The sequence below is a fragment of the Oncorhynchus keta genome, chromosome 21 (assembly GCF_023373465.1).
Source record: "Oncorhynchus keta strain PuntledgeMale-10-30-2019 chromosome 21, Oket_V2, whole genome shotgun sequence".
Lineage (NCBI taxonomy): Eukaryota > Metazoa > Chordata > Actinopteri > Salmoniformes > Salmonidae > Oncorhynchus > Oncorhynchus keta.
Window position 1 is genome coordinate 38,475,294 of NC_068441.1, and position 21,775 is coordinate 38,497,068.

A 21,775-nucleotide genomic window follows, 5' to 3' on the forward strand; every position below is an offset into this window, starting at 1 on the left:
GTCTACAATTTTTTTCTGAGGTCTTGGCTGATTTCCTTTGATTTTCCCATGATGACAAGCAAAGAGGCAGTGAGTTTGAAGGTAGGCCTTGAAATACATCCACAGGTACAACTCCAATTGACTCAAATTATGTCAATTAGCCTACCAGGAGCTTCTAAAGCTATGACATACTTTTTCTGGATTCCAAGCTGTTTAAAGGCAGTCAACTTAGTGCATGTAAACTTCTGATCCACTGGAATTGTGATACAGTGAAATAATCTGTCTGTAAACAATTGTTGGAAAAAAATACTTGTCATGCACAAAGTAGATGTCCTAACCGACTTTCCAAAACTATAGTTTGTTAACAAGAAATTTGTGGAGTGGTTGTAAAACGAGTTTTAATGACCTCCAACCTAAGTGTGTGAACTTCCTACTCCATTCCAAATCGACCCCTACTCCTTAACCTCTCCACACTCCTATATATTTAAAACATTGGATTGGTGGAAGCAATATGGTGAAGATTCTCACAACCATAAAATCATATTCAGATATACAGGAGTGCCTAGAGCAGGGCTGTTCAAGTCCGGTCATGGTGGGCCAAATCACTTCTGGTTCATGTTTTTAACTGGTAGTTAATTGCACTCACCTGGTGTCCCAGGTCTGAATATCAGTCCCTGGTTTGAAGGAGGGCATGAAAACCAGACGTGTTTTGGCCCTCCAGGACCAGAATTGAACTGCCCTTTCCTTGAGGAAGGATTTGCTATTCAGCAAGAGAGTGTGTATGTGTTCTCTCTTCTGTGTATGTGGCTAGCTCCCACAATTCTCAATGGTCTCCTTTCCTTCACAACCTGACGAAGACCATGGGTCTATCATCTGACCATGGTTCTAAATAATATTCCTCTGCTTGTATTCGTTCCTTATCTGCACTGACAAACTTCTCCAGCAGCATCCTCCACAGTGGTTTCCAGAGAGATGAGACAAGGAGAAAACACTTCAGACTATTGAGATGCACCCCTTGAGGTTTCAACAAGGTTTATAACTCTGTGCCAATAAAGAGAGAAATTATTAAATAATGCTAGTAATTTTTATTTTTTACAATCCTTAGCACAAACATGAGAGGATGTGGTTGGTGAAAGCCACTTGTATCCTAAGCTGTGAAGCGTTTCTACCATTGTGCTGTCTGTCACCTATCCAGCTTTCAGGTCATTGGTTAAAAAAGCTTGAGGCAAGGAGAGCATATGCATGCACACACACTTCACAGGGTTGGAAAATGACATTTTCCATGTGGAAGTCATTGTTGTATTCTGTCTTGCAGTTTCTATTTTAAAAGCTACAACATAGCTGACTTACCACCTCCATATCCCTCTTTTTAGTGACAGTACATATTTCCTCAAACAGCTGACACGTACCACATGTACATGCGCACCAATGACCCATTGTTATTCGGGATACTCGAGTATTCTGTTTTTGAGTTGATGCATATAAACATCATTTTGTTAATCTCGGTTATGAGAAACCTGGATAAGAAGCCTGGGTTATGCCGATTTTAGACTTGATACTATGGCATGTAAACATTTTAGCCCGTTTTACTGTTTTTCTCAGTCTGTGGAGTCCGTTTTGCATATCATGGATGTTGTGTGTTGATGTTTTCGTCTGATTGTGAAACAAATAACTTAAAGTAACCTGAGTAGTTTGATCCACCATAATAATGAATTTGGCTGATAGTCCGTATTGGACCATATAGCCTACTGGCTACTTTCACCCCTAATTTAGACACGTTTCTGTTTCTAATTCCCGACATTTGGTGGGCCATTTATTTGTCAACTATAGTTAGATACATGCATCTTCTCTGCTGTTATAACATGTTGCCATAAAGTAGTGCTCCACAGAATATTGTCTTAACTAGATTACTAATGAATTATATCAATGTAACAACGGTAAAGTTGTCTTTCGTTTAGGGACTGGGGAGAAAAACACTAACTCAAACAGTGAAAAGATTCCTGTGCAAAATGTCATCAGTTTGACTGGTTTTAAGAGAAAGAAAAGTCCAGAAAACAATTTAACACGTTTCTGATAAGATTTCAGTTGGTCTGGTGTGCATATTTTATGCGGTTGAAATACTGTCTGCTTGCATAAGTGTCTTTATGTAACAAAAGTTACAGTACATTTGCATTTTCTCATGAGATGCTGAAATAAATAATTTATCCACTCATGTTAGAGACAAAATTAACATGTGTTTGATCATTTTAATGAAAGAAATGCATACTTCTGCAGGAGTTAATATTACGGTACATATGAGAGGTTATAAGCCTACAGTCAGTGTCCATACTTCAGTAACTAAGCCATTTAAACATTTGGAATATTCGGTTCATGGATTCAGGCATACTCGTGAGTGGGAAATCAAAAGGTGCATGTGAAAAACTTATCCCAAATAAAACCTGAAGCGGGATATGAGCTACTTACTATCAAGAATACTATGAGTATGTAAACGTGGTCACTGTTCCCCTCTCTCTCACAGTGCCACAATGCAGAGCAGCTGTATGTATGGCTACTCCACTTCATAGCCAATAACTACCTAATCTTCAGCCACAAGCCTGACTTCCTGGAGCTCTCAGGTGAGAAACCATAGGGCAGATCACAGGGAATATTAATAAGTCAAAGCTACTTACTGGTGTTGCAAGCCCTATGCGTCGACCAACTGAGCAATTGGACCTGCATGACAGTCACCATAAGCTATGGCTGATGCAAGCTGTTGTGAAAGCTAATGGCTTTTTGTATATCATTTATCATATGATAAAGTGAACTGTAAACCCATTCAGTAGACATACTGTCAGTTTTAATAGCACAGATTGTTAAGTGGAGGACACATTCTGAAAGGGGACATATTACAAGTTAGATGAATAATTATGACTGCCGATGTAGTGGAATAGTGGATTGCTAAAGCGTGTAAAAAAACATTTACACCTTCCAATTTGGTAAATAGGGCTTGTACACCTACGACGCTAAATTGGCGTTCACCTTTCCTAATGCCTGTCAAGCCACGAGGTCCCTGGTTATGACAGATTTTGAAGACACACACTGGTTAATAAGCACACAATCCACGTTTAGTAGCATCTACAACAGGATTATTTCCATTAACAATGTCATCGCACACAATATATCAGGTCAAATAGATGGGTCTGGAAGGGCACAAGTGAAGAGATAAAGACTAGAGTAGGCCTACACATTCACACTGGTGCAGTTCTCAGGTGTAAGCACAGGGGTATCAGGCATAACACTTAGGCGGCTTGATGGCTTCATTGAAAATGTTTGTTTAGGCAATGATAGAAAAATGTATCCTGGCACTGTTTGTGTGCAAGAGCGAAAGGTTGACATGTCGCCATGGTGATATCATCACGGCAACCTTGTGTTTTTGTCATCTCGGTTGACAGAGGAGGAGCGGGAACAGGTGGAGAGATTGCGCTGGCCGTCCCGAGGCTACCTGCAGGAGCTGAGCGAGTATCAGCAGCGCCGACGCAAACTCAAGAAGTCCCGCTGTCTCGTCATGTGACACCCACCCGCCGCCACACCCTGGAGAAATAGTGAGAGACCGAGAGGAGAAGGTGTGGGGCAAGAAACAGAGGACAAAGAAGAGGGGGAAAAGGTTGGCAGGGAGGACTTGAGAGAGAATGAGAGAAGACGCTATAAACAAACCAGACTTTAATTCTAAGCTATCTGCCTCAATTGGACAGTGAATAAGGGGAACAAAAAGCTAGGCAGCTTGGGAAAAGAAGACCCAGAGGGTTGAGTGTGGAGCAGAAAAGGTCAAAGGGCGACGTCAACGGGAGGTGAAAAGCAAGACTGACGCACCCTGGTCCTTTAAGATCAACACGTGACTGTCTTTGGGACAAAATGACTGATCTATTTAATCAGGGAGAATTTCAAAATGACAGACTTGAGTGGAAAAAAGAAAATGGCTACATTCCAGGTTTATCTTTGCAGTCACGGTGGCTGCATATTTCAGAAGATTGCTATAGCATACTTGTGGTTCCTGAGATGTAAAGCCATCTTCAGGTAATGTGCAGCTGCAAAAACAACCTGTCTATAGAGGATGCATCTATGGCCCGGAGATTGGTAGAAAAATGGCTGTGTCCATGGAGACCCATAACCCTTTAAGGCAAATTAACTGTGTATCCATGTAGAATGGACAGTGATCATCTTTGCCATCTCCACACAGGCGATACATATATTTTTATTTAAGCGAAAACGGTGCTCAACTGAACATATGTGCACGGGAAACGTTCAAAGGAAAAGGCTGAAACGCATCTAAAACGTTTGGGAGTGTTCTGTCTAATGAACGTGACCATTGATTGCGCATCTATAGAGGATGTCTATTTAATCTATGGACACAATCCTTCAGTCCCAAATCAACCCCATGGCACTACACCCTACACACTTGTTAATGTCCACTTCCTTCATATCCATAATGGTTCCTCAAGAAATGTCTAGGGCTATAGTTGATTTGGGTCGAGGCCACCATAACTGTGAGTACATAGTGGTCCTACATGGTTGTCTTACTGGGTTCTTCTGCAATGCTAGAACCTCAAAGAGAGCACCCATGTTTAACAGCATTGGGGCACCTGGAGACTTAACACGCACACACGTTCATTGAAACCCTAGCCAAACAACACCTCTGGTTTGACCACACCTCAAATGTGTATTTTTTTTGCCATGAGATTATAATTGGATGGCGCTGAAACTATTTTTGTACTGTGTACTGCCTGTACCAGGGGGTGTTTTGTAAAGTCTGGAGTGGAGCTAACTGCATGTGGAGACTAGAGGGTGTAGGTGTTTTATTTGGTGACCATCCGGTCATGGGATGGTTGTGTACAGTGATAATTGTGACCTGAGTCACTTGGAATAAAAACATGTTTTAGTAAAACACGTTGGCACACCGCCTACTGAATCGTTATTGTACATCTGAAGACATCCCTTACTGAGCAGTCACAAGTGTGTTAGTATGCATTAATAATGCACATACAGTATGTCATGTGTTAAAGGTTAGTCTGAAGCTTAGTTGCTTCTGTTGAATTTAAACTGTATAAACTCATACACACAATATGACTTGAAACAATTTCTAACCCCCCCCATGCTACACACACACACACACAAATCAAATGTATCTATACAGCCCTTCTTACATCAGCTGATATCTATCTCAGTGCTGTACAGAAACCCAGCCTAAAACCCCAAACAATGCAGGTGTAGAAGCTCAGTGGCTAGGAAAAACTCCCAAGAAAGGCCAGAACCTAGGAAGAAACCTAGAGAGGAACCAGGCTATGAGGGGTGGCCAGTCCTCTTCTGGCTGTGCCGGGTGGAGATTATAACAGAACATGGCCAAGATGTTCAAATGTTCATAGGTGACCAGCAGGGTCAAATAATAATAATTGCACAGTGGTTGTTGAGGGTGCAACAGGTCAGCACCTCAGGAGTAAATGTCAGTTGGCTGTTCATAGCCAATCATTCAGAGTATCTCTGGTGTCTCTAGAGAGTTGAAAACAGCAGGCCTGGGACAGGTAGCACGTCCGGTGAGCAGGTCAGGGTTCCATAGCTTCAGGCAGAACAGTTGAAACTGGAGCAGCAGCTCAGCCAGGTGGACTGGGGACAGAAAGGAGTCATCAGGCCAGGTAGTCCACACACAGGCAGCAATTGCTACATGACATAGGCCGTACATCAGGGGTACTCAACTACTATTTGAGAATGTCCGGACATATGTCATTTATTGGCTCAGTGAAAAAAAAACACCTCGCGACACAACTGTTCCCACCCCTTTTTTAGAAATGTTGCCATTTTGAAGCTCATTCCTTGCAATTCTACACATTTTGCCATGGGGCAGAGAGAAAATCTTTGAGTTTTAAAGCAAATGTCCTGCAATTCTAAACATTTTGCCATATCTTGGGTGTGTTGGGATACCTGAGTGACTCAACAAAATCAATGTGGGCCTCCTGGGGGTTGAGGCCTCTGGGCATGTAATCTGGCAATGATAACTACAATACTTAGAAATGTCCAGTTCCACTACTTAGCTGACACGTTAAAATTAGCTCTAGGTTCTGTCAGTAAATGATATAAGAGGAAATATACCCACGCACTACCAAATTCATTTAGAAATGAATGCCTGTGCATTGTACTATTACAATTCTCAACAGCAGCAAGTTAAAAGTATTCATTTTTTAAGCCGGGACCCTCGGTCTATATTGACCCTGTTCGTTGAGTATGGCTGCAGTCCACTATAATACAGCGTTTCTCAACATTTACTGTACCAGTGAAAGTCTTCCTCGTTTTTTTATTGAGCTCATGTTTAAGACACATACAACATGTAAAAGCACCACTGGAGATACAACTTACCACCATAACTGTGCCTCTTACCTCCCTGTGTTTATTGCTCTTCCATATAGAGCCAACATATTAGGGAACTGGCAGTACATCCGTGTCTCTTTTCTTCCTACCTCCACTGCACTCACCCCTGAGCTGTCTCAGCTAAGCTTAGCATACTATCCCACAGCAATGGTACCAGAAGACCAGGGGACCACAATGCTTGTGCTGGGCCCAGAAACATCGTAGTTGTGAATGAATAAACACATTAGATAAAGCAGAAACTACTGCCTTATAGATTACATACCTTAAGAAAGCCTAACTACTTATATTGCAAATATAAATGCCGGGCAGTTATAGATGTCTCTCCCTATCCTAAGGGTTAATTACTATTACAGTGCCAGTCAAAAGTTTGGACACCTACTCATTCAAGGGTTTTTCTTTATTTTTACTACATTGTAGTACATTGTAGAATAATAGTGAAGACATCAAAACTATGAAATAACACATGGAATCATGTAGTAACCAAAAGTGTTAAATATATTTGAGATTCTTCAAAGTAGCCACCCTTTGCCTTGATAACAGCTTTGCACACTCTTGGCATTCTCTCAACCATCTTTATGAGGTAGTCACGTGGAATTTCAATTAACAGGTGTGCCTTGTTAAAAGATACATTTGTGGAATTTTTCTTTTTTTTATGGGTTTGAGCCAATCAGTTGTGTTTTGACAAGGTAGGGGTGGTATACAGAAAATAGCCCTACTTGGTAAAATACCAAGTCCATATTATGGCAAGAACAGCTCAAATTAGCAAAGAGAAAAAAACAGTCCATTATTACTTTAAGACATGAAGGTCAGTCAATCGGGAAATTGTCTAGAACTGAAAGTTTCTTCAAGTGCTATCGCAAAAACTATCAAGCACTATGATGAAATTGGCTCTCATGAGGACTGCCACAGGAAAGGAGGACCCAGAGTTCATTAGAGTTACCAGCTCAAATAAATGCTTTGCAGAATTTCAGTAAGACATCTCTGAACAGTTGATGTTGAGGAGACTGTGTGAATCAGGCCTTCGTGGTCAAATTGCTGCAATGAATCCACTACTAAAGGACACCAATAATAATTTGGGTGGCAGGTAGCCTAGTGGTTAGAGCGTTGTGCCAGTAACTAGGTATTAATAATGAGATCGAATCCCCGACCTGACAAGGTAAAAATCTGTTGTTCTGCCCCTGAACAAGGCAGTTAACTCACTGTTCCTAGCTAGGCCGTCAATGTAAATAAGAATTTGTTCTTAACTGACTTGCCTAGTTAAATCAAGGTTAAATAAATAAAATAAGAGACTTGCTTGGGCCAAGAAACATGAGCAAAGGACATTAGACCAGTGGAAATCTGTCCTTTGGTCTGGTGAGTCCAAATTTGAGATTTGTGGTTCCAACCGATGTGTCTTTGAGACGCAGAGTAGGTAAACAGATGATCTCCGCATGTGTGGTTCCCACAGTGAAGCATGGAGGTAGTGTAATGGTGCTTTGCTGGTGTCAGTGATTTATTTAAAATTTAAGGCACACTTAACCAGCATGGCTACCACAGCATTCTGCAGCGATATGCCATCCCATCTGGTTTGCGCTTAGTGGGACTATCATTTGTTTTTCAACAGGACAATGACCAACACACCTCCAGGCTGTGTAAGGGCTATTTGACCAAGAAGGAGAGTGATGGAGTGCTGCATCAGATGACCTGGCCTCCACAATCACCCGACCTCAACCAAATTGAGATGGTTTAGGATGAGTTGGACTGCAGAGCGAAGGAAAAGCAGCTAACAAGTGTTCAGCACGTGTGGGAACTCCTTCAAGACTGTTGGAAAAGTATTCCTTATGAAGCTGGGTGAGAGAATGCCAAGAGTGTGCAAAGCTGTCATCAAGGCGAAGAGTGGCTACTTTGAAGAATCTCAAATATAAAATATTTTGATTTGTTTAACAATTTTTTGGATACTACATGATTCCATATGTTATTTCATAGTTTGATGTCTTCACTTATGTAGAAAATAGTAAAAATAAAGAAAAACCCTTGAATGAGGTGTGTCCAAACGTGACTGGTACTATATATATATATATACACACTGCTCAAAAAGATAAAGAGAACACTAAAATAACACATCCTAGATCTGAATGAATGAAATATTCTTATTAAATACTTTTTTCTTTACATAGTTGAATGTGCTGACAACAAAATCACACAAAAATCAAAAATTTGTAGACATCCACATGTCTGGTTCCTCCTTGGGAACAATTTCCAAACGCCTGAAGGTACCACGTTCATCTGTACAAACAATAGTACGCAAGTACAAGCACCATGCTGCTGTCATATCGCTCAGGAAGGAGAAGCATTCTGTGTCCTAGAGATGAACGTACTTGGTGTGAATAGTGTAAATCAATCCCAGAACAAAAGCAAAGGACCGTGTGAAGATAGCCCTCCAACACCACTTCCAGCAGCATCTGGTCTCCCATCCAGGACCAACCCTGCTTAGCTTCAGAAGCAAGCCAGCAGTGGTATGCAGGGTGGTATGCTGCTGAATGAAGCCACTACTCCAAAACGGCCATAATAAAGCCAGACTACGGTTTGCAATTGCACATGGGGACAAAGATGGACTGGTGCACTTCACAAAAGAGATGGTATCATGAGGTAGGAAATGTATGTGGATATTTTTTATTTATTTCACCTTTATTTAACCAGGTAGGCTAGTTGAGAAAAGTTCTCATTTACAACTGCAACCTGGCCGAGATGAAGCAAAGCAGTTCGACACATACAACACATGGAATAAATAAACATACAGTCAATAATACAGTAGAAAAAGTCAATATACAGTGTGTGCAAATGAGGTAAGATAAGGGAGTTAAAGCAATAAATAAGCCATGGTGGCAAAGTAATTACAATGTAGCAATTAAACACTGGAGTGATAGATGTGCAGAAGATAAATGTGCAAGTAGAGATACTGGGATGCAAAAGAGCAAGATAAATAAATACAGTATGGGGATGAGGTAGTTGGATGGGCTATTTACAGATGGGCTATATACAGGTGCAGTGATCTGTGAGCTGCTGTGACAGCAGGTGCTTAAAGCTAGTGAGGGAGATATGAGTCTCGAGCTTCAGTGATTTTTGCAGTTCGTTCCAGACATTGGCAACAGAGAACTGGAAGGAAAGGCGGCAAAAGGAAGAATTGGCTTTGGGGGTGACCAGTGAGATATACCTGCTGGAGCGCGTGCTACGGGTGGGTGCTGCTATGGTGAGCTGAGATAAGGCGGGGCTTTACCAAGCGGAGTCTTGTAAATGACCGGGAGCCAGTGGGTTTGGCGACGAGTATGAAGCGAGGGCCAGCAAACGAGCGCATACATGTTGCAGTGGTGGGTAGTATATGGGGCTTTGGTGACAAAACGGATGGCACTGTGATAGACTGCATCCAATTTGTTGAGTAGAATGTTGGAGGCTATTTTGTAAATGACATCGCCGAAGTCAAGGATCGGTAGGATGGTGACTTTTACGAGGGTGTGTTTGGCAGCATGAGTGAAGAATGCTTTGTTTCAAAATAGGAAGCCGATTCTAGATTTAATTTTGGATTGTAGATGCTTAATGTGAGTCTTGAAGGAGAGTTTACAGTCTAACCAAAAACCTAGGTATTTGTAGTTGTCAGAACCATCCAGAGTAGTGATGCTGGATGGGCGGGCAGGTGCGAGCAGCGATCGGTTGAAGAGCATGCATTTAGTTTTACTTGCATTTAAGAGCCGTTGGAGGCCACGGAAGGAGAGTTGTATGGCATTGTAGCTCGTCTGGAGGTTAGATAACACAGCGTCCAAAGAAGGGCCAGAGGTATACAGAATGGTGTCGTCTGCGTAGAGGTGGATCAGAGAAACACCAGCAGCAAGAGTGACATCATTGATGAATACAGAGAAGAGAGTCGACCCGAGAATTAAACCCTGCAGCACCCCCATAGAGACTGCCAGAGGTCTGGCCAACAGACCCTCCGATTTGACACACTGAACTCTGTCTGAGAAGTAGTTGGTGAACCAGGCGAGGCAGTCATTTACGAAACCAAGGCTATTGAGTCTGCCGATAAGAATGTGGTGATTGACAGAATCGAAAGCCTTGGCCAGGTCAATGAATACGGTTGCACAGTAATGTCTCTTATCGATGGCGGTTATGATATCATTTAGGACCTTCAGCGTGGCTGAGGTGCACCCATGACCAGCTCTGAAACCAGATTGCATAGGGGAGAAGGTACGGTGGGATTTAAAATGGTCGGTAATCTGTTTGTTAACTTGGCTTTCGAAGACCTTAGAAAGGCAGGGTAGGATAGATATAGGTCTGCAGAAGTTTGGGTCTAGAGTGTCTCCCCCTTTGAAGAGGGGGATGACCGCGACAGCTTTCCAATCTTTGGGAATCTTAGACGATTGAAGCAACATCTCAAGATATCGGTCAGGAAGTTAAAGCTTGGTCGCAAATGGGTCTTCCAAATGGGACAATGAACCCAAGCATACTTCCAAAGTTGTGGAAAAATGGCTTAAGGACAGCAAAGTCAAGGTATTGGAGTGGCCATCACAAAGCCCTGACCTCAATCTTAAAGAAAATTTGTGGGCAGAACTGAAAAAGCATGTGTGAGTAAGAAGGCCTAGGCCTATAAACCTGACTCAGTTATATCAGTTCTGTCTGGAGGAATGGGCCAAAATTCCCCCAACTTATTGTGGGAAGCTTGTGGAAGTCTACCTGAAACGTTTGACCCAAGTTAAACAATTTATAGGCAATGCTACCAAATATTAATTGAGTGTATGTTAACTTCTGACCCACTGGGAATGTGGTGAAAGAAATAAAAGCGTGATCCTAACTGACCTAAGACAAGGAATTTAAGACAAGGAATTTGTACAAGGATTAAATGTCAGGATTTGTGAAAAACTGAGTTCAAATGTATTTGGCTAAGGTGTATGTAAACTTACGACTTCAAGTGTGTGTGTGTGTGTGTGTGTGTGTGTGTGTGTGTGTGTGTATGTTTCTTTTTTTGTGAATTTCGACCAGCCCAGAATTGCCAGACGACCAATCCGCCCATGGCAGCAGTTGTGACTGACAGCTCAACTGGTGAATATTAGACATTCTGTACATAGGGATCTCTATGCATATACAAATATTTATTTTGCTACATTAAATACAGTGTCTTATAAGCCTATGTGGGCTGCGCATCCTGAAAATGCATGTTGTGATGCATTTGATTTAATCTAATAGATGAAAATCATAGAAGCACAGAGGCTGAGGGATACCTTGATGCAGGTGAAAGAGCTTGTTTCACTCTTCACTTCCTTCTGCCTTGTATACTGCATATGACACATGCATTGCAAACAATCTAATCTTGCGTTTGCTCTGAAGGGGGAGGGCTGGACCTATGCTACCAATAATTCAACCCATGCATGTTTTATTCAGTTATTGAGGAAGAATATCCATATGCTGTACCTTGGTTGAAGCTTATGACAAAGAAAATATACAGAAGTTTTGCATCTGTTGGCAATCCTGAGCCAAAAAGGGTAAACTACAAGGACAGACATATTATTTAAATCTACATTAGGGCCTTAGGCTATGTGTTGTCTCAAGGTGGTTGTAGAGGACCTGTTTGGCCAGCAGGTGATGTGGTTCTCTGGTCCCGGTCCTGAACTCTGGTCTCCAACCTCCTGAAGCACCACCTCGGCTCCACCCAGTCTGGGGGCCTCTCAAAGAGACAAATGACTCCCTCATACTCTCTCCCCACCTTCCAACTCTACAAATTAATCCTTTGCGCTTCCCTCTCCTCACTCCCTTTTGTGTGTGTCTGTGCACATACCTGGGGTAGTGTGTGTGCATCACTACAGAGCGCCAATGGACTGCAGCATCCCCTCCAGTTTCCCACTCTCATCCAGCTCTGCCACATCACTGCACCCTCTCACACATTCCTCACCGATAAAAACCTGTGGGACCAACAAACACACACAGCAAAATATCATTAAGAATCGCAAAAGCATAACCAGTATTTCTTAGGTCATGTAAAGTATTTCATGAGATGCGGAATACTCATGATGTCCATCAACTGGCCAGCATTAACCAAAAATGAGACTTAGAGGAGGACTAGAACAAATCTATCATGTTCGGCATAATACTGTACATCTGTGTTTGATGATCGCTGCCCTATTCATTGTTGATGGGATATGTAAAAGACTGAAATCAATATTTCAAATTACTGTGTAATGTATCCATACATGCAGGACAATTCACTTGAGGTCAGGTGAATGTGAAGCTGTGCATGAGCAAAATGCTACCTTCTTTACGGATTCAGAATTCAGGGATGAGGGCTAGCGAAATGAATATGAATAGTTTGAGCTTCAAGCCAATCAATATTCATGGATTGCGTTGTCATTGAGATGGCTGATCAAAACACAAACAAGAAAATTAACATGTACAATATTTGTCTGCTTATTGTTGGAACGACAATACAAATGACATTGCAAAAAATGGAGACGTCGAGTTATTACGCTCGTCATGAACTCCAAAGAGCACTTCTCAAAAAGCTTAAATTGAGTGTAACCAATGTGAAACGGCTAGCTAGTCAGCGGTGGTGCGCGCTTTTTCAATCACTTGCTCGGGCCGTGGCTTTTGTGGAGCGATGGGTAACGATGCTTCGTGGGTGACTGTTGTTGATGTGTGCAGAGGGTCGCTGGTTCGCGCCCGGGTATGGGCGAGGGGACGGTCTAAAGTTCTACTGTTACATGAGCGACATCTATATTTGAACTCGCGCGCAACTGTCTAGATACAAATTTGCATGCAGTATTGTTCACACAACAAAAAATGAATAAGGTATTGAAAGACTCGAATAAGAAACTCACCGTCTGAGCCCCAGTTATCTCCAAAAAGGTAGTCCTGTAAACTGCTCATATCTCTCCGTCCTGTGATAATCAATCAATTCTAAATGCCCAGCTTTGAATGGAAAAGGGAGGGTGGATGCAACTCAATATTGGGAAAGTGTTCTTAATGTTTTGTACAGTCTTTAAAAAAAAAATCATTATTCCTTATGGCAGCAGCGGTGGCCAACCCTGCTCTAACACACACCAGGAGTGTTGAATAAGAAACTCATACTTTGACAAGACCTCTTTAGCAGTCACGCAATACGCGTACAATGTTTTTTAGAAATATTGTAACTTTGTCTCCCCTAAATTTAGTTTCCACAAATTCCAGTGTCATTCTGACGTTGGTTAAAGACAAAAACGAATGCCTTGGAAATGTTATATGAAACGCTCGGGCAAACAATTGATCAGTAAACTTCGGTATAGCGTCAAAAAAGGTGTGTTTATTATAAACGAAGGATATCCCACATTTTAAAACTGCAGCGTGGTATTATTTTTGATACCCTGTCATTTTTTTCGATCCATGTAGAACACTGAAATCGCAATTATGTTATCCTTTTCTTTTTATCCGTGTAAAAAAACAAACATAGATCATTCAACCACATCTCATGTAGGCAGATGCAGTCATAAGGCTTCACTATGCTGAAAGATTGATTTACTTCCTATTTACATGTTAGGCGTGTACAGTACAAGTAAAAAGTTTGGACCCACCTACTCATTCCAGGGTTTTTCTTTATTTTTACTATTTTATACAGTGCAGATTAATAGTGAAGATATCAAAATTATGAAATAACATACTGTATGGGAATCATGTAACTAAACAAAAAAAGTGTTCAAAAAAGTATCCACCCTTTTCCCTTGATGAGAGCATTGCACACTCCCTGGTGTGTGTTAGAGCAGGGTTGGCCACCGCTGCTGCCATAAGGAATGTTTTTTTTAAAGACTGTACAAAACATTAAGAACACTTTCCAAATATCGAGTTGCATCCACCCTCCCTTTTGCACTCAGAACAGCCTCATTTCGTCAAGGTGTCGAAAGCAATTCACAGGAATCATGGCCCATGTTGACGCCAACGCTTCCCACAGTTGTGTCAAGTTGGCTGGATGTCCTTTGGGTGATGGACCATTGTTGAAACACATCGGAAACTGTTGTGTGTGAAAAACCCAGCAGCGTAGCAGTTCTTGATCCTAACTGGTGCACCTGGCACCTACTACCACCATACCCCATTCAAAGGCACTTAAATATTTTGGCTTGCCCATTCACCCTCTGAATGGCATACACACAATCCATGTCTCAAGGCTTAAAAATCCTTCTTTAACCTTCCTCCCATTCATCTACATAGATTGAAAATGATTTAAGTGACATCAATAAGGGATCATAGCCTTCACCTGGATTCACCAGGTCAGTCTGTCATGGAAAGAGCAGGTGTTCATAATGTTTTGTACACTGTATTTGATAGTGTGACTGACTGGGTTTGAACCCATCTCATCTGCACAAGGCTGTGTTACGGGAACTAACGCAAGTCCTCAGATCTCAGGAAAGGTTGGTTACTCAAGAGGGTGGTTCACCAAACTACCTCTGCTACAATTCACCCTCCTTTGACCACCTCAGAATCAACTGACTATAAAAGTCGCTGCACCAATGTGACTGGCTGGATTTGAACCCGGGTCAGTTGTGTGTCATAAGTCTGCCAGGCCGTAGCGCTAAAGCCTGTAGGCATTTTCTCTAGGAGCCAGCACATCTTCAGGCAAGGTTACTCATCCTGTGGTTCACTGAACCAACTTAGTTACAATAGTTAAGTGAAATATATTATGGAAAATTATTTTCTCAGTCATAGAATTTGAAATCCCTCAAACATGCATGCATTGCATATGTGAAAATATTAAGGACATTTTAAGGCCAACCCCCCAAAAATCCCTGTACAACCAAAGTCGCTTGTAACTATTAAAAACAAATACCTTTCCATGCGTGCACTAGTGCAGTATCTGCATACCTTTGCACAGATTAAGCCAAAGGGACTCCAGTTTGCTGCTGTTCCAGTCTACAATTCTAACCAGAAATGTAACTTCATTCCATGACAAGTATATTAAAACAGTATGCTTTTTCACACTAATCATGATGGAACAAATGTGAAGTCTCAGTAGCCAAAATGATCAAACATTCCAAAGCTTCCAATCACAACTTCATAACCATGGGTTGCATTCATACTGAACTCTTAACCAGGGGTCAAGGCCCATAATCACATGAATATGCAGATGGCTTACAACTGAAAAGAAAGTCTACAATCTTCAATGTAAAGCCAACTTGACTTTTATTTTACAGATTTAATGCATTTTCAGGTGGGCAGGTTCAGTACTCCTTCACAGTCATCTTTCACACCAAAACATTGAGACGTCTTTGAAACACTCGTTTGCCCTTTACAACTTCTCAGTAAGACTGCTGAACTCCAACAAAGTCACCATTTTGCTGGGAGTGGACCCTGTACTGTAGTAGTCTGCTGGGACTCATGAGTGTCAAGATGCTTCAGAGATCTCCAAATAACTATTTTTAATGTATACAAATCCCTCTAAAACATGTTGAGCTCATGGTCCCTGCAAAGTTTGAATTGTGACTGAAGAGGGCCTTCCTGTTTAAAAAAAGTGACACTACCTCCGCTGCAGAGACCCATCCAACGGAAGCCCCAGTCATATGACAGTACTATCAGACCTTACATCATTGGGGCTTCCGTTGGATGAGGCTCTGCAGCAAGAGTGCATAATCTTCAGTTTCTTACTTACAATTTTGGATTTGCCCCCCCCCCCCAATTGGAAAGCAGAGAGAAAAAAGTTAAAATAAGTACTAGAATGTTACCCCAAAACAGAAATGTCACCTTCCAGGGAACACATTTTATATCCAGTCTCCAGTATCAGTGCCTCATAAATAAAAGGCTGAACCAGTAATGTAGATATATAACAGAACAGTATTTCACTTTTTGGGGACAAACATTCTAACACAGGTTTGTAAACATAATATTTCCCTTGAGCTCAAGACCTTGTTTATTAATGATATCATGAAATTGTCATCCTTAATCCATGCATTCATCTGTCTGTCAAACTAAATCAGCATGAGTTGAATTCAAAAACTAAAACAGAAATGCTATTCGCAGTTCTTCCATAGTTCTGCTGCACTGACAAAACTGGAATCAAGGAGAAAAGAATACATGTCTTTGTAATATAGATTTGTCCTCTGGTATAGATGCATTAATTTATCAAACAGCCTGTTTTCCTTTAAATAAACTGGCGAGTCAATGCTCTAGTCCTTCCAGAGATTGGCTACCCTAGAACAGCCCCCCAATTAAAAACACTAGAACAGCCCCCCAATTAAAAACACTAGAACAGCCCCCCAATTAAAAACACTAACTTTAGCCAGGTTGATCCTGAGTGCTCTGGCTAGTCAAACAACAGACTACAGCAGCCTTTTCCCCCTTTTTCATAAACATGTTTTCTATCCAACAACTGATTTGTCGGTCAACTTTCCAAATGTCGACAAAACAAAATACACTAGACAAGGTGGGATCTTTTTGTTTCAATAAAATTAATGCTGCGAGAAATGGCAGTTGCCTTTACGCGCAAATATTGATATAATAACCATTGATGTAAACTTGGGAGTCACACAATCATATCATGTGGTCCTCCCACTACACCTCGGGAAAGCATACAGTTTATGCTACAGATTAAATAAGGTATTTACTTCACAGGGTGGTGAAAGTGCAGTGATGAGCTTGATGCTCTTTTCCAATAAATATTGAGGGTCTATTCTAGTAACATAACGATAGCCAAGCATCTGCCATTTGACAAATTAAAATAATAAAAACGCTCTCATGTAGGTAGCCTACTAGCACTGTACCAGGAGCTGTTGGCTGGAGCGCACATGCCACTGCCAGTGGGCACAGTCGCTATAAAAAACACAACATTTCTCTTACAAAACCATCAGTAGTTGAAAATGCGATGGAAACCAAAAACTTTTTTAAAATGTGCACTACGTCATCACGCAGACTTTTATCCGACGATTTTATAATATTTGCATGAAAATCGGTCATGAATTGGATGGAAACCTAGCTATTTTCTCACCCTCCCGTGTTCCCCCCCCCAAATCTTACTCCCCCCATTTTACATAGCCGCACACACACACCTCCCTGACCTTTGTATTCCTTCTTTGACCCCCCCCAGACAGACACCTCATGCTGGTGTGCGAGACCTGTAGCCAGGTGGTTATAATTCCCCCATGTAAACTAACACCTTAAGGCACCCTTTTGCACAGAGAGCAGAAACACTGATGTTGCGCAAGGTAGCGCCCCCCTGCTATCAGAGTATGATCCTCCTAAATGTAACCCCCCCATGGCCCTTATAACCCATATTGGTGTTGCGTCTCAATGGTCTAAAGTGGATTCCTCTCCATCTACTTCACCATGAAGGAAGAGGGTGAAGGGAAGATGAGCAACTGCTGACAATTGGGACGATACGTTGGATTTTCTTTTTTTTAACTAGGCAAGTCAGTTAATAACAAATTCTTATTTACATTGACGGCTTACACCGGCCAAACCTGGACGACGCTGGGCCAATTGTGCTCCGCCCTATGGGACTCAATCAAGGCCAGTTGCGATACAGCCTAGATTTGAACCAGTGTTTGTAGTGACACCTCTAGCACTGAGATGCAGTGTCTTAGACCACTGAGCCACTCGGAATCTCCTCTCGTGTGCAAAATGGCTTCAGAAAGTCAAACACATAAGGCCCATGTTTTCTGCATTGCTTTCGGAAAATATTAACTTTTTAAACAATAAATCACGTGTGGACCACACACACACCTGAACAGTCAAAAATAAATACTTTTTTTTTTTTAACTTAAATACAAGTATAATATTTTCTCTGCTTTCAAAAATAAGTTTAATTTTTGGATAAAGTCCTTCAAAGGCTAGAAGTGTTAAGTATCCCCCTACCCCCACACGCATGTAGTTCCCTTCCTCTAGTCCAGTGTTGTATAATTGAAGAGGAGCTTCAGGAGAAACCATTACGAGAAGGGGGGGGGGGGCAGCAGAGACAGGGGGGTCTGAATAAATAAAAGCCAGTTGAAACCCCCTTGCTCTGCACACCCCTTAAACCACCTCAAAACTGTGTGGTCTTGAAACTGTTGCTCTAGCTCCAGGATTGGGAACTGCGCTGGTCAAAGTCAGCGATGAGGCGCTTGATGTGGGCCAGCTTGTTGTGCAGGTACTCGCAGCGCTGCTTCTCCACCTGGTAGTTTGGGCTGTGCTGCAGGGTGACACACAAAGAAATTAGACTCCATAATGTTACCTGATATGCAGTGTTTAGAAAGCCATTCATAATGGTTTTTTTTTGGGGGGTTTGAATTACTGTTACTTGACCGCTCAATGTTCCGGCGCTGTTTGGTTCATAAAACACAATGCCTTGAACTGTACAGAATGCTTGTTTTGTTAGTCTGCCTCCCTGGACAGCTGTAACCAAGCTAAGCAAAGTCAATTAATCATCTAATGTTACTTTCGGGCCTTACCCAATAATGCAGAGAGAAACAAATTAAAATAATTACGAGGTATAAATGGAAAAATAAATAAATACAGCATCAACAGAACACACCAGCAGCATACAATCCTGCATCCCACTGCTGGCTTGCTTCTTAAGCCAAGCAGGGTCGGTCCTGGTTGGGAGACCAGCTGCTGCTGGAAGTGGTGTTGGAGGGCCAGTAGGGGGCAGTCTCTCTGGTCTAAGGATATCCCAATGCCCTAGGGAAGGGAAGGGGACATTGTCCTGCATATGGTGCAGTCTTTCAGATGGAACATTAAACGGGTGCCCTGAATCTGTGGTCAACACTCATACGATAAGTTCCCAACCTAACGTCATTCCTAATTGGCATCTCACTTCTCTCCACCTGAGAGCAGATGTGTGGTGAGCGTTCTGACAAAAATGCTTGCCGTGTATCACCCCGGCGGGTGCTACACATTGGTGGTGGATGAGGGGAGTTTCTCCCTACCATGTAAAGTTACAGAAAAGCGCTATATAAATCCAATGAATGATTAAGATTTAGCCTTGGTTAGCCCATTTTTAAAGTCATTAAAGGGATATCAGGATTTTGGCAATGAGGCCCTTTATCTACTTCCCTCGAGTCTGATAAACTTTGTATACCATTTGTGTCTCAATATCCAGTATGAAAGAAGTTCTAGGTAGTTTCGAACATGCTAGTAGATACCCATATGCTTCCAGAAACTACCTCTAACATCCTTCATACCGGACACACACACAAATGTTATGCATGAGTTCATCGGACTCTAGAGAAGTAGATCAAATGGCCTCATTACCAAAATATCCCTAAATAGTTTGCTAGTAATTAGCGCTGGCCATAATATAATGCATAATGAGTACTTTAGCTAGCCAGCCAGCCCACCCTTTGGCTGTATTTGTATTTATTATGGATCCCATTAGCTGCTGCCAAGGCACTTTTCCTGGGGTCCAGCAAAACAAAGGAAATTATACATTTTAAAAATGCCCTCAGGCCTCTACTCTCACATATCTATAACACCAAATCTGTGTGTACATTTGTGTATAGTGCGTATGTTATCGTGCGTTTGTATGCATGTGTCCATTTGTGTTGCTTCACAGTCCCTGCTGTTCCATAAGGTGTATTCTCATTTTAAATCAAATTTTACTACTGGCACAAGTTACTTGATGTGTAGTAGAGTTCCATGTAGTCATGGCTCTATGTAATACTGTGCGATTTTTGACGTACCAATTCCATGGCACATTGAATTGACACGCAAAACAATGGATTCAAAACTTCGAAATTTAAATTATACAAAATTCTTGCAACCAATAGAATGATACAATCTTCCCAGCTCTGCAGATGTTTCTGCAAGGAGGCAGAGTCATTAGATCATTTATTTTGGTACTGTCCATATGTAGCTCGTTTTTGGTCACAGGTCCGGGAATGGCTGAAGAATTGCAACACTTACCAAAAACAAAACGCTGCATATAACAATACTGTGTGATTTGAAAAGTCAGTCAATCGATCAGTAATATGATCATTAATTTAGCAAAAATGTATATTTAATTTACAATCTGTAGTAGCTATGAGAATAGAAAGGTAGAAGGGTGGGACTTATTTATTTATTTCACCTTTATTTAACCAGGTAGGCAAGTTAAGAACAAGTTCTCATTTACAATTGCGACCTGGCCAAGATGAAGCGAAGCAGTTCGACAGATACGACACAGAGTTACACATGGAGTAAAACAAACATACAGTCAATAATACAGTATAAACAAGTCTATATACAATGTGAGCAAATTAGGTGAGAAGGGAGGTAAAGGCAAAAAGGCCACGGTGGCAAAGTAAATACAATATAGCAAGTAAAACACTGGAATGGTAGTTTTGCAATGGAAGAATGTGCAAAGTAGAAATAAAAATAATGGGGTGCAAAGGAGCAAAATAAATAAATAAATTAAATACAGTTGGGAAAGAGGTAGTTGTTTGGGCTAAATTATAGGTGGGCTATGTACAGGTGCAGTAATCTGTAAGATGCTCTGACAGTTGGTGCTTAAAGCTAGTGAGGGAGATAAGTGTTTCCAGTTTCAGAGATTTTTGTAGTTCGTTCCAGTCATTGGCAGCAGAGAACTGGAAGGAGAGGCGGCCAAAGAAAGAATTGGTTTTGGGGGTGACTAGAGATATACCTGCTGGAGAGTGTGCTACAGGTGGGAGATGCTATGGTGACCAGCGAGCTGAGATAAGGGGGGACTTTACCTAGCAGGGTCTTGTAGATGACATGGAGCCAGTGGGTTTGGCGACGAGTATGAAGCGAGGGCCAGCCAACGAGAGCGTACAGGTCGCAATGGTGGGTAGTATATGGGGCTTTGGTGACAAAACTGATTGCACTGTGATAGACTGCATCCAATTTGTTGAGTAGGGTATAGGAGGCTATTTTGTAAATGACATCGCCAAAGTCGAGGATTGGTAGGATGGTCAGTTTTACAAGGGTATGTTTGGCAGCATGAGTGAAGGATGATTTGTTGCGAAATAGGAAGCCAATTCTAGATTTAACTTTGGATTGGAGATGTTTGATATGGGTCTGGAAGTAGAGTTTACAGTCTAACCAGACACCTAAGTATTTGTAGTTGTCCACGTACTCTAAGTCAGAGCCGTCCAGAGTAGTGATGTTGGACAGGCGGGTAGGTGCAGGTAGCGATCGGTTGAAGAGCATGCATTTAGTTTTACTTGTATTTAAGAGCAATTGGAGGCCACGGAAGGAGAGTTGTATGGCATTGAAGCTTGCCTGGAGGGTTGTTAACAGTGTCCAAAGAAGGGCCAGAAGTATACAGAATGGTGTCGTCTCCGTAGAGGTGGATCAGGGACTCACCAGCAGCAAGAGCGACCTCATTGATGTATACAGAGAAGAGAGTCGGTCCAAGAATTGAACCCTGTGGCACCCCCATAGAGACTGCCAGAGGTCCGGACAGCAGACCCTCCGATTTGACACACTGAACTCTATCAGAGAAGTAGTT

The 21,775-nt window shown here is 41.9% G+C and overlaps 2 protein-coding genes across 8 annotated transcripts in view; one reads left to right on the forward strand and one right to left on the reverse strand.

The window, feature by feature from the left end:
* The window catches only part of rhobtb3 (Rho related BTB domain containing 3), a 47,504-nt gene extending 39,144 nt beyond the window's left edge, over positions 1-8,360 (forward strand). For 2 of the 4 annotated variants that reach the window (XM_052473863.1, XM_052473864.1), the window contains exons 11-12: positions 2,498-2,594; positions 3,411-4,900. In XM_052473863.1, the coding sequence (XP_052329823.1) occupies positions 2,498-2,594; positions 3,411-3,529 (216 nt within the window). In that variant the 3' untranslated portion in view covers positions 3,530-4,900. The other 2 variants (XM_052473865.1, XM_052473866.1) reach the window with 2 other exon arrangements.
* Positions 8,361-15,519: 7,159 nt separating this feature from the next.
* ell2 (elongation factor for RNA polymerase II 2) overlaps positions 15,520-21,775 on the reverse strand; it is a 48,094-nt gene continuing 41,838 nt past the window's right edge. For 2 of the 4 annotated variants that reach the window (XM_035797514.2, XM_035797513.2), the window contains one exon: positions 15,520-18,520. In XM_035797514.2, the coding sequence (XP_035653407.1) occupies positions 18,404-18,520 (117 nt within the window). In that variant the 3' untranslated portion in view covers positions 15,520-18,403. Of the gene's footprint in view, positions 18,521-18,862; positions 19,034-21,775 lie in introns of all 4 variants that reach the window. The other 2 variants (XM_035797512.2, XM_035797511.2) reach the window with 2 other exon arrangements.